Source organism: Dama dama, chromosome 17 (genome assembly GCF_033118175.1).
Source record: "Dama dama isolate Ldn47 chromosome 17, ASM3311817v1, whole genome shotgun sequence".
NCBI classification, from domain to species: Eukaryota; Metazoa; Chordata; class Mammalia; order Artiodactyla; family Cervidae; genus Dama; species Dama dama.
The window spans coordinates 65,398,962-65,412,285 of record NC_083697.1 but is presented as its reverse complement, the minus strand read 5'-3'; the positions used below and the strand labels follow the sequence as shown (position 1 = coordinate 65,412,285).

The 13,324-nt window shown below is 36.9% G+C and overlaps 1 protein-coding gene across 5 annotated transcripts in view; it reads left to right on the top strand.

Annotated features, from left to right (window-relative positions):
* The window catches only part of ATP8A1 (ATPase phospholipid transporting 8A1), a 226,199-nt gene that overhangs the window by 69,489 nt on the left and 143,386 nt on the right, over positions 1-13,324 (top strand). For all 5 annotated transcript variants that reach the window (XM_061164668.1, XM_061164664.1, XM_061164663.1 and 2 more), the window contains 5 exons: positions 3,383-3,494; positions 4,643-4,808; positions 6,038-6,165; positions 8,572-8,649; positions 9,937-10,025. In XM_061164668.1, coding sequence (XP_061020651.1) covers positions 3,383-3,494; positions 4,643-4,808; positions 6,038-6,165; positions 8,572-8,649; positions 9,937-10,025 — 573 coding nt within the window. The remainder of the gene's footprint in view (positions 1-3,382; positions 3,495-4,642; positions 4,809-6,037; positions 6,166-8,571; positions 8,650-9,936; positions 10,026-13,324) is intronic.

Genomic DNA, 13,324 nt, shown 5'->3' with positions numbered 1-13,324 from the left:
TTCATTGTGGGGACAGTTTCCTGCCTTCTCTGTGTAACTTCATATGCCCTTTTCTAGGCCATTTGATCTGTAGTCACCTTTATGCCTGCTTCCCGCCCTTCTCCATCCCCTTCTTTTCCCCTCCTGTCTCCTCCTGCCTCTTCCCTCATCCAGTCACCCTGGACCCAGGAGGCCAGGTCAGTTGCAGATTTTAAGGAGACATGATGGAAAAAGCAGACAAATCTGCCTGACCTTGAGAAACAATTTCTTGCAGTAAGAGAAGGACGAACAGACCAACAATAAAATGACAAGAAAATTTTATACTATGTTAGAAAGTGATAAATGCTTTTGAAAAAATAACCCAGGATAAGAGAGATTGGGAGTTCTTGGGAGGGAATCACTTTTAGTTAATATGGCTGCAGGAAGGCAAATATTGCTTCATTGAGAAGGTAACATTGGGGCAAAGGTGTTAGGAGATGAGGAAGTCAGTGTTTGGCTATCTGAAGGCAGGTGATTCTCGACAGAAGGAATAGACAGTACAAATGATCCGCTGTATGGTTACATCATTGGAAAGAGGGCAGGTACCTGAAGTGACTGTGGTATGTCATTGATGCCAGTATGGTTGGAGTGGAATGATTGGGGAAGAGGGCAATAGAAGAACTGGGAGGTAATGGTGGGCCAAGTCATACTAGGCTTTGTATGTCATTGTAAGGGTGTTATTCTGAGTGAAATGGGGATCAGCTGGCACTTTTTTGAGGGCCAATATCAGCTGTTTGGTTGTGGACTTAAAAAGTTTGTAATGTCCAAACAGATACCAGGAGGCAGTTAAAACACATATGCCTGAAATTTGGGATAGAGGTCCAGATTCATGAGATAAATCTAAGAGTATTTGGCATAGATATTTAAAGCTGTGGGATTGGAAGAAATCACCGAGGATGAACGGGTACAGTTAGGAACGTGGAGAGGGCCGTCTTAGGACAGCATTGAGACTTGAGAGGAGGGACTGGCAGAACAGACTGTGATCAGATCGGTAGCACAGAAACCAGGAGAGTGAAGAAGCCCATATCCAGGCAGATGGGCCACTGAAGGCAATGAAATCAAGTGCAGTGAGTCTGAGAGCCTACATTTGGATTTAGCAAGTGAAAATCCTTGAGCTCTATTAGGACTGGTAGATCCTGATGAGAGTTAGCTTGACATAATGAAAGGAGTTAAAAAAACACAACTTTTTCAAGGAGTTTTGTTACGAAGGGGAGCAAAGACATGGTGCAGAATTTAGCAGGAAGGGTGGGGTCCCCTCTGACTCCCTTCCTTTCTAGTAGGCATTTGTAGTGGCCGCCTAAACGTCGCTAAATGCTCTAGCTCACCCCGCCAGCCGGAGAGATTATCAGTGCTTTCAGAATTTTGTAGTTCCAGTATTACAGTGTTTGAAATATAAAGCACACGTGAATACCCTGAACAGATCCACCAGTCTTCCTGTAAGTTTTGAAGTAATTGTATATTGTTCTAAATTTTTCACAGAGTGATCTTTCCATGAACTTATGGTTATAGACTAATGATAGATTTGGCCATTTATGCAAGTTTCTGCAGTCTGAGGTCCCTAACTGGCCAGCTTCCATTTCTTATCTGTTCCCCAGCAGATCGATGCCAAGCAAATGCATACAGGGGAGGAGAAACTTTATATGATGGTGCCAAGATTTGGGGTGCAGATAGAATTTATATAATATGCTTCAGTTTACATGAAATGTGGACATAGATTTTCAGTATCTTTGTGTTTGTAGCACATTTGACTTTTACAGTAATTATCTAGTGCTCTCAGAGCCCCTTTAGTTTGGAATGAATGTACTTTGACCGTATTAAGGATAAAGGTCATTGTCTATTGCTAGGAACTTCAGAATTCCAATTCTGATGAAAACTAGTAACTAATTCTTGTTGAGTCCTTGTAATTGAGAAGTAGTTTTTGCTTTTGAAGAGTTTGCCTCATTCCAGTCAATCTATGCCACAGATGCTGAGCTGACAGTTTCTAGGTCATACCTCTAGGTACGTGAGAAACAGTTGGCATTTATGTGCCCTAGCACATAATCTAGCAGCTTCCCAGGAGCTTCATGGAGACCTGCCTGAAGGCCCCGCCCACTTCTGTAGTGCACCCCAAACTTTGAAATGGGTCTGAAAGCCATGTTGTTTTGCATAAGGAATGAGAGTTATAGTTTCTGTGTTCTTTTCTTAAATTGGAATACAAATTCCTCAGGATGTACTCACTTAAGTAGATGGCTTCAGGGGCTGTTATTACCCACCCATCTGGGTTGATTTCAACTGAGCCAGTGACATTTGTGTAGCTCCTAAAAGAAGGTCCCAGCCCCAAACTACAACTGGATCCCCCACTGGATTATAAAATCTCACCAGAAATGAAAGCTTCAGTCTTTTGTTTCTCTGACAAACAAATTCTGTTTCTGGAGACAATTACTTGGAGACTTTTCCTCTTTCTTCTGGAAGTTGTTTTTTTTAATGAATTTTTCATTACATTTGACCTTTTTAGATTTTTTTTAATCAGCAAAATGAAGAAGTAATAATAGGAACCTTTGAGTCATTAAATTTTATGTAGTATGATTCCATTAAGAATCCCACTGTATTTGTGATAGCTTGTACCCTTGTGATAGCTCTGTGAGAGGTTGTATTAACCCACAACTTACCATAGTGGGTAGCCTTGCAAAAAATCCACAAAAGACCCAGCTTGACCCTTATTCACAAAAAAAATGTGGCTTAACTCCTATGGAATGAAGAATCTCAATTTGCTGTCGTTTCAAAGGAGTGTTTAAGACTTTTAGATGCTACCATTTATTGAAAATGTGTTCACAGTTCTCAGAAAACTGATCTTCAAATACATACGAATGGTCTAGAGATTTTAATACAAACTTAATCTCTGGGGCGGTGTGGATGGCAATACAAAGTATCCGATGAGATCCATGCATTTTCTTACCTTGTGTGTTTTATTTGTACCTTTATTTTGCACAAAACTATTTTTAACTTGAAGGAAGGTGAGCGAAGGGAAACAGATCCCCTAATCTTACCACTCCTAAATATCTCAGAAACCTAAATGGACTTGCTAAATCAGGAAAAGTCTTCAACAGGCTTGAGAATGAGCCTCTGAGTTCCATGCTGTTGCCTGCTATCTTGGATAATGAAGTTGTAGGAAGTACCTGGTTTGGAGGTAACTGAAGTGCTTCCCTTCAGCTATCCTTTTGTAAGAAAATTATTCTTATTGGTAGGAAAATTGCTTCTGTTGTAAAAATTAAACAGGAGAAGGGTGATTGTCATAGCAGAAACTTTCTTAGGACTATATAGTGGCTGTAGAGTTCTTCAGCACTTGGGGAAATGTCATTTCTAATGTCAACATAATCTGTCACAGCACTGTCCCCCTGGGAGCAGACCAGATTCTTCTGCGAGGTGCTCAGCTGAGAAATACACAGTGGGTTCATGGAATAGTTGTCTACACTGGACATGACACCAAGCTAATGCAGGTGAGGTTTTTGTCTATGAAAACCTTAGGGACCTGGGTGTTTGCAGCATTACTGTCAGTAGCCCTCCTTGCTGTAGTCCTGATAAATATAGCGGACCATCTGTTACAGACACCTGAGCCCCACACTCTGCATCCAGATCTCATTCTTCAGTGGGTGGGGCTGTGAAATGGCTGACTCCATGCAAAAATGCTAGAAAGTTCCACCAGAGATCGCCAGTGCATGAACACCTAATAATTTTGTATACCGGTCCACTGGCAGAGTTTACTAACATTTGCAGTGATCAGCAAAAGTTGTCTGTTTAATGATGAGTACTCTGCATTAAAGCGTTTTATCTTATAATTTTATGACAATGATCAAATTTTAGAATTTATTTTATTTTTTTAAATAGAACTGAAAGAAAAACTCATGAGTCAGATGTTGACTGTTTTTTCACAGCATTTTTATGTGACACCAGTTTTAATCTGCTTTAATCCTGGCACTTAAAATGTTTACACAGGCCTGTGGGTTCTCCTTCTCTGCATTGAGACATCATGAGTGTTCAGTGGTTACATGGGTGTGGGAAATTCAGTCTTAAGATGCTCAATGAAAATCTGCTTTGAGGGCTGGTAACTCTGTTCCTTGTAAAGGCAGAAAGATGTTATCCACAGGCAAGCAGGACTGTGGTTAATGATTCTTGATAGCCAGCACTTCTTAGATTCCTACTGTGCTAAAACAATGACTAAATACCGTAAAAACCCTGCAAACCAGAGTGTCTTCATAGTTTGGGATTTCCACATCTCTGGCTATGGTTCACAGGTCACCTTCTCTGCCTCTGTCTGGGAGCTGAGATGCTAGCTACCATTTGCTTAGGTCGTCAACTGATGCGTTGTTGCATCTTACCTGCCACAATGCGAAAGCTGTGTCTTCAAAAGGCGTGTTATTCCCTTCTCTTCTTTCTTGTTGTTTTATGTCATAGAAAAAGGACTGTGTGACGTGGTGGAGGAAGAGAGGTGGTTAACTTTTGACAGCTTGTTGCATCTGATTGCTTTGTGTTGGATCATATGTAGACTTTGAGTTGTGACTTTGTCATGCTCACCAGAATACTAGATACACATTACTAGATTATTTGTACACATTCATTACTACTTATCTTTGTTTTCCCTTTACAGAATTCGACAAGTCCGCCACTTAAACTCTCAAATGTCGAAAGGATTACAAATGTACAGATTTTGATTTTATTTTGTATTTTGATTGCCATGTCTCTTGTCTGTTCTGTGGGCTCAGCCATTTGGAATCGAAGGCATTCTGGAAGGGACTGGTATCTCAATCTAAACTGTGAGCATCGAAGTGCTTATTGTACTTATTTTTTCTTTCATGAAAACATGAGTTTGTTTCACAACTGATATTGGAATTTCCTGTTTCTAAAAAGAAAACTTTGTTGCCAAGATAACAGGACATTTAATCTTTATTTTTCAGTGCACTTTCCAGTAAAAGTTAAGTAAAATGTTACAATCTCTAAAATTTCAGAATCCTTAAAAATATAGTGGTTACTCTAAAATAGTTATATTATTAATGTCATTTTAAATTTATTGATTTCTTTTATTTTTAACACAAGTGGTTATATAGCTATCTGGTAAAGAAAATAGATTGAGTATATTTAAATCATCAAAAAGAATTTTACATGTTTTTAAATGTTTAATATACTTTCATTTGAACTCATAATTACAATGAGTTCTGTGTTGATAATCATCTTTTTTTAGGGAGACTACTATTAAATAGTTTCCTTTTGTAGCATTTATCTTTTTACTGAATATTTCTGGGAAATAAGTTTACATTTCCTTTTGGTGAGCACTTAACCAATAAATACTTAATTTCCAAGAGTGTGTAAGATTCGAGTAAAATTTTATGTCAAAAGAGATTTTTTCTGTTTTTTTTTCTTTATTATATTGATTTAGCTTTGTAGTTATTTCAAGGGTCTTGATTTTTAATAAGTCGTTGGTTTGCTGTTTCAACATTAAAACTGCTAAGACTGCCATCATTTTGTTTCTTCGTATACTTTACAATTTATCTGGGATAACTGTTTTATTTACATTGTTAAAGAGTAAGAATATAATTTATGTAGGGTTCAGACCTACACTGTTGTTGCTATTTGGGTTGGTTTTGCTGCTAATACTTTGTTTGTTTGCTTTTAACACATCTTTCAAGTTAGAAATGCTTTTCAAAAATTTGTTCTACCCAGTTGAGATTCTCCCTCAACTAATATCTCTAAACTTCTATGTCCATAATACCTCTGAACTTCATGTTTGGAATGAGTTTGAAATATTTGGTAGCACTTTCTTTTTAGTACCATTATGCAGTTCTTAATAGGGTTCACAACATCTTGAATATAAAAACACTATTCCACCTTGAAGAATGTATTTGATAATACGAATGTGTTTTCAGCGCAGTGTTCCTCTCCAACTTTCTAGATATATAACATGAAAAGTTCTTATAATGCTAAAATTCTGGTTAATACAAACAAAATATAAAACTGTAAATGACCTTTTTTCTACCTCCCCCAATAGATGGTGGTGCTAATAATTTTGGACTGAATTTCTTGACCTTCATCATCCTTTTCAATAACCTCATTCCTATCAGCTTGCTGGTGACATTAGAAGTGGTGAAATTTACCCAGGCATACTTCATAAATTGGGTAAATATGAATTGCTATTGTTCTTCATTATGCTCAACATATATTTTGTCTTTTTTTTCTTGATAGGGTCTTTTGATCTTTCAGAAAAAATATCTTAATTATACTTTACTTTTTATTGACTACATTTCAAAATATTTTTAAGGCTAATTATAATCTAACAATAACAAATTTCGTTTGACGTGTGAAAATTGTAACAAAGTCTCTCACGTCAGAATCACACAAGTTTACAGACCAGACATGCTCAGGAAGATAGGTCTGTGGTTGGATTTAGAGTTAAGATACTAGATTTTAGTTCTAATTCTGTAGTACACTAGCTGTGTGAACTTTGCCAAGCTGCTTGACCTCTTTGAGACTTGCTTTCTTGGCCAATCACGTGGGAATAATAAAACAAGCTTTACTTGCATCTCGCAATATTTATATAGATCAAGGGACTCTCGTGACATAGCGGACAACTTTATAAACAATCGAGCGCTATAGACGTGATGCTGTGATTAGCTTCTCATGGCAACCAGTTGTCTGTCATGGTTTATTCATCTTTGTAGTGTATTTTTCCACACTATAAACAGTTTCAGCTGTGCTTGAATTTGTAGTCTTAATTTTTTTTCTTATTTTTTTTCTAATCTTAGGGAAGTGTTTTGGGCATCTGTTTCCTAAGTATTTTGTTTATAAAATGTTACTCTTCTCCAACTAAATTTCAGTTATTTTCACCAAAGTTAAAATTAATAAATTTATGTAAATTAAGTCTTTAAACATAAGCTGCCAGAAAGTATATTTTTTTATTTTAAGAAATTTTAATATCTTTTGATTTTTCAATTGTTTGAAAGTCTTTCAATATGAACAATATTAGGATTTTAAAAATATGCTGCTTTTGCAACTGTTCATTGTCCTTCCAATGGTGAATGATCCGCTTCAACCTTTCATCTCTAATTCATTGGTAAAAGATCAGTTTAATGTAGAAATCTGAAATGAGTCGGAGGCATAGCTCAATTTGTTGCTGAAAAAATTGTATAATAAAATTTGTATAAGTACAATTAAAACTTATTGAAGGTTTTCCACATATAGAAACAATTAAGTAGCTCATTATGAAAATCAAATAACTGGTCACTTTTTTTAATTTGGGTTTTCTTTTTTTTTTAATTTATTTATTTATTTATTTTTTTATTATTATTTTTTTTTTTTTCCAGTGGGTTTTGTCATACATTGATATGAATCAGCCATGGATTTACATGTATTCCCAATCCCGATCCCCCCTCCCACCTCCCTCTCCACCCGATTCCTCTGGGTCTTCCCAGTGCACCAGGCCCGAGCACTTGTCTCGTGCATCCCACCTGGGCTGGTGATCTGTTTCACCATAGATAGTATACATGCTGTTCTTTTGAAATATCCCACCCTCACATTCTAATTTGGGTTTTCAAAAGTAATATTTGTTTCAAATAATTACATAATTTTAGTATGTACCTAGAAGGCTTATGTTTTTCAACTGCTTTTCTGATATACAGAGACTTTTCTGACATTCCTGATAGATAGTCTCTTACCAAGCAGCTTCTTCCTTGGATAGAAATGAGATGATAAGTAACTGCCTTCCTTTTCCTCTGATTCTTCCCAATAGATCTTTTATGAAAACAGCTAATCTCGTTTCCAGATGACAGCCTTACAAAATACTTGAACTTGGCTACTATGCCTATACTATCGTCCCCACCTCCAAACTATTCTCTGCCTCCTTCCAGTTCTTCATTTGATATGATTTCCATCTCAGTCCCTGATGTGGTCACCACTCTCTAAACATTGCCCATTTGTTTACTATCCTTCTTTAAACGAGGTGCCTATTCCAGAACTGATGTTGATTAGCCCGAAGTACAGATGTAGGGAACATCAGATTTGGTCCTTTCACTTGACATATGAATTGGGAAACCCTGGCCTTGTCAATAAAAACCCTGGCTTGTATCTGCTTTATTTTCAAGTATATACAATGTAAGAAGAGACTTGGTCAAGACAGTACAACAGGATGGAATTGCTTTGGTTAATTTTTTCAGGGATTTAAAGTCTTAATTATTTGAGCAGTGTTTAGTTACTGCTATTTTAGCTCACATAAAGCATCGTGTCAGACACTAGAGGAGGCACCTTACCTCCATTATCTAATTTAATCCTTATAGTAGGTCACTTATCTAGGAAATGGTGGAATGATAGTGAGCCAAGATTGCCTGATTCCAGAGATGTGCTCTGACTACCATCTGTTCTGCCCTTACTGAGAAATATGGTATTCTGTATTGAGCATTTTTTAGGAAATGAAATGGTTAGAGATGGCTAGAGATGAGTGTTACCTCCTTAGCTCTCCAGTTAAATAAAACTGTATTCAAATCTCTTATTATGAGTTGCATTCGATGATCTCTCTCTTTTTTTTTTAAGGATCTTGACATGCGCTATGAACCCACGGACACTGCGGCTATGGCGCGGACGTCTAACCTGAACGAGGAGCTTGGCCAGGTGAACCAAACTCCTTGTTGATATGCTGAATTAGAAGTCAGATTTGGTGTAATTTCTGCTGTATGTGACAACTTTAGATGAATTGACAGCTCCTGATTTTCCATTTTTTGAATGATTGGCATAAATAAGTACATGTTAGTACCTAACTGTCAATTTTCATTTCTAGTGAATGAATATTATCTAATGCATATTCTGCTCTCAGGATAAGGTATTTCACAGAGAGATGTCCTTTAGTATATAATCTGATTAGCATGTAAAGTATTGGCTGCTTTTGAGTTATAAACTCCCAGTATTAATATTGTTCATAACTTTTGATCAGAAAGGAAGGGGAATAAAAAGGAAGTTTATCGATGAAGTTGTACAAGTCAAACAGGAATTTCAAATATATAATTCATACTATATTCACATAATGCATATATTTGTAATTCATTTATATGTAATTCATTCACATATATGCATATATTTGTAATTCAGTTAGGATTATATGTAATCCTAAGAAAGTATTCTACTTTTCTTGTACCATTGCCGTTTGCTAAGTCTTACTCTTAGGTAGCATTTAAACCAAAGCTGTTTTTTCTTACTAATTCAGATGTTGTATGAAGTTATTTTTAATCAAGCAAGCCATCACTAATCCCATAATTGTTTTGTTGAGAAGTGTTGAAAGATATTTTAGTGCTCTGAATCCCACGGACCGAGGAAGTTGGAGGACTACAGTCCATGGGGCCGCAGAGTCGAATAGGACTGAAGCAACTCAGCGTGCAGGCAAGCACGTGTTGAGGAACGATAGAGGCCCTTGCTAGTGCGAACTCAGACTGTTAGGGCAGACTTCTGTATGCCTGTAGTTTCTCTGCTGGCTTGAGAGAATTTCACCTCATATATGATTCACTGCTTAAAAGCTAGAAGAAATAGTTGAAAATATTCCTTGATGATGTGCAGAAAGTAGTCAGTTCATACCATTCAAGAATCCGTCTACCATGCTTGAGACCTGGGTTCCATCCCTGGATCGGGAAGATCCCCTGGAGGAGGACATAGCAACCCACTCCAGTACTCTTGCCTGGAGGATTTCATGGACAGGGGAGCCCGGCGGGCTGCGGTCCATGGGATCGCAGCGCATCAGACGTGACTGAGTGACTCAGCTCAGCTCAGTACATTGTGCCCCTGCAGGGTAACAAAACGGATTAAAAGAATAATAATGAACGGGTGTTTGTTTGTTTTTTAAGCCCTTTAATAAAAGACTGGCTTAAAATGATCTCTGAAATTCTAATGAGAAATTCTACACTTTTTTAGGTAAAATATATATTTTCTGACAAAACTGGTACTTTGACGTGCAATGTCATGCAGTTTAAGAAGTGCACCATAGCCGGAGTGGCTTACGGGTGAGTTTTTCCCTTTAATCAGTGTTAATGATGTACACATTTAATTAGTGTTAACAGTTTGGTACAATTGGAGTTCTTTTTAGAGAAGGGTTGTTTTTTTTTTTAATCTAGAAAGCAGCTGTTTTGACTTCAGCATGCATGTACATTTTATGTTTTATAGCTTGGTATTGTTTTTCATTTGGAATTACTATGAGGTAGGCGCCCTACCCAATAATATTTTAGTGTTTAGAGCTGCCCCGCAGACCTCTGATCTGACGCTGGTCTGTCCACTGCCATAAACTTGCCATGCGGCCTGCCTGTGTTAAAGCACATTGTTTCTCCGAGAGCTGGCCCTCTGCTTTCTTTTTATCACCTCTCCTCTTTGCAGTCATAGAATCCGTCCTTTAGAATGTGTTTGCTGAGCACCCATTTTTTTCTTACTTCTAGGTATGCTTGCCTAAACTTCACAAGCCTCCTTTTTGAAACACTTTATAGGGTAATGTGAGAAAATTAATTTCTGCATCTCCTGAAAAGTCATGATCACAGATGAAACATGCTTCTGGTTGATTGATCCTGGCCATTTATCAAATTTCCCAGCAAAAGACTGGTGTCTTAACCATACAAGCAAGGACACTTGCTTTGGGGTTTTTCTGGCTTGTAGCCCCCCCCCTTCCCCACTCCTGCTCTGTCTCTAAGCAGTAAACTAGTATAAAAATAGTGTACTGAATTATGCAAATGCCCTTAGTTAAAAGTATAAATAAATAACCTCTTGGTAAAAAGTTCTAAAAGCATATGATGACTCCCCTCCGTGGTCTGTAAAGAGGAATAGATGGAGGCAGCTATGCCTCTTCTTTGGGTTAGTAGAAGGGATGACCAAAAGTGACTGTAAAGTTTGTGGGTAAGTGAAGCTAAAAATACATTTGACTGAATGGCTTTTTTACACGGTAAGGACAAGCTGCTAATTTAAGAAGGAGGCTTACTATCTATTTCCAGGGCAGGATACCCTTTTGCATCTTCCCTCTTTATCGGAAGATCTCCCAGTTCCTTTAGACAAAAGAGACCTTCCTCTCTCCTCCCCCAGTTGCTTCAGGCCTCTTTATTTGGCTGCTGGTACAGAAGAGGTGTGCTACACTCTCTGACATTTTGCACTTAAGTATTTGACCCACAGTTATCCCTGATGAGAGAAGAAAGGGCCTATTGTGATTCTAGACTTTGTTGTATTATACTTGGTGACGTTTGTTTTTATGCACATTCTGCTTGCATTCATAAATGTTATTTTTAGAGGGTTCTGTTTTGGTGATATTGACATTCGTTTTTTACTTTGTTCAGTTGAATAAGCAAGTTCTTCAAATTAGTAGTTATTGATTGTGAACCTATCAGAACAGAGAACCAGAATAATAGCTAGGTGTTCTTTTGCATTTTACAAGGTTTTTCTTATTCCTGGAATAAGTTCTTAAGCACTTATAGGCAGTAGTTCTAAAGAACAATGTTCTTCATGTGTCTATTGGTGATATTATCATGAACACATGTATTATATATTGTGATAGAGTGGGTTTGAGACTGGTAAATGTTAAAGAGAGTTAAGTATTGTCATGATTTAGATTGTTTCCAATGAAACAAATTTCCTCTTGGGAAAATCACATATCTTAACATTGAGCTGCAGTTGCAAGACATGAGTCATAGTCCTAGCTTTGTCATTAATTCACTGTATGACCTTAGACAGTTCCATTCAAAGTTTTCAAACTCTTTAAAATGAGAATGGTGAGACCAGATGATCTCCAAGATTCTTCTCAGATCTGAAATTGTGCGATGTTTAGAAATTTAAAAATAGTGATTCCTTTATTTGACGTTTTTAACTGTGAAATAAAAATGGATTTCCCTTTGTATAATGTATCATATTTTCAAGAATACCAAGAGCCTTGTTGAGTGAAACTTGTTGTTAAACTACTTCCAGTAAATCATGTATGTGCTTTTAGAATCCTTAACCCTGACTGAGCTTTTTTATTCCTTTTATTACTTTATATTTATGGTACCTGCATGGAGATATAGATTTCTGAAAGTTTCCAGTTCAGAAACCTCAGACTCTCACCCAATATGATAAATTTATACAATACTTAAAAGTACAAAGGCTCCTTTTCTTTAAGAAACAATACTAGAAAACTCCTAAAGTTACTGACCTCAGAAGTAATTGTCCCATCCCCTCCCCTAAGCATTTCTGATGGGCAGCTGGGACTCAGCACTGCAGAGAGCTGCTGATACAGGAAAGCTTTAGAGAAGCAGAGACTTCAGACTCCTTGGTTGACTACAACAGGAGAGACACACAGTTGTTACGTAATTCTGTTGAACTCCACAGGAAAGAGTCACGACTGAAAACCGCCTTCCTGTAGGCATTTCCTCTTGGGTTAAAGGAGCCGTAACATGGTTATATTGTCCTGTCTGCCCGTGGCATGTTTTACATTGTTTAACGTGGGAAGCTATTATTAATACCCATGTATACCTTCACCTCCAGAAGAAGAAAACATAGAGATTGTCTCAGAATTTAGCAAAACAAAGGAAAATAACACATAGTTTTATACACTAACAAATGACTTTGGGTTATGATTTCAGAGCTGATGCTTCTTAAGCACTTTTTAAGAAAATAAAATCTCTTTCTACCTTACACAGAGTCCAAGATGAGTTCTGTTGGCTTTTATCAGTTTGAAAGGCAAGACCTAAAGTCTCTTGGTAGTATAATCTTTACCTCGTTCAGTGTATTTTATAGATTTGTAGGAAGATATTTAACAAGGCTATTAAACATAGTAAAACAAGGCTCCAAAATTTAGTCTTAGTAAGTTTTCCCTCATTTCTTTTAACTTTGGCCCTAAATTGGATTCATGATGGTCAATGAAATAAGATTTGTTACACACCTAGTACACACCTAGCAATGATGTTTGTTTTGTAAAGATTAACTTTGTCAGAAGTACCGCCATGATTAAACTTGTTAGACTCTGTCATTAGATTTTAGTTAAATGTAAATAAATTATGATACCATATTTATAAATTTAGCTTATTAAAAACTAGAAATTCTGCTGTTAAACATTTACTAAAACATAATTTTAACAAATTACTTCTTATACTAATTCAGTTTTATCACAGTTACTTGAAAGCCAGAAATAGGTAATGAGGTTTTTATGTTCAGTGGGTAGAATTCTCAATACAGTGGCTATTCTCGGCTAAAGTCCTAAGTACTGTCTTTGTTGATAATTTAAAATCTTACTATTAGAATGAGCTGATGAACTGGGAAAAGTTTTTTGGTTTTTTTTTAAGAGTCTGTAAAGCAA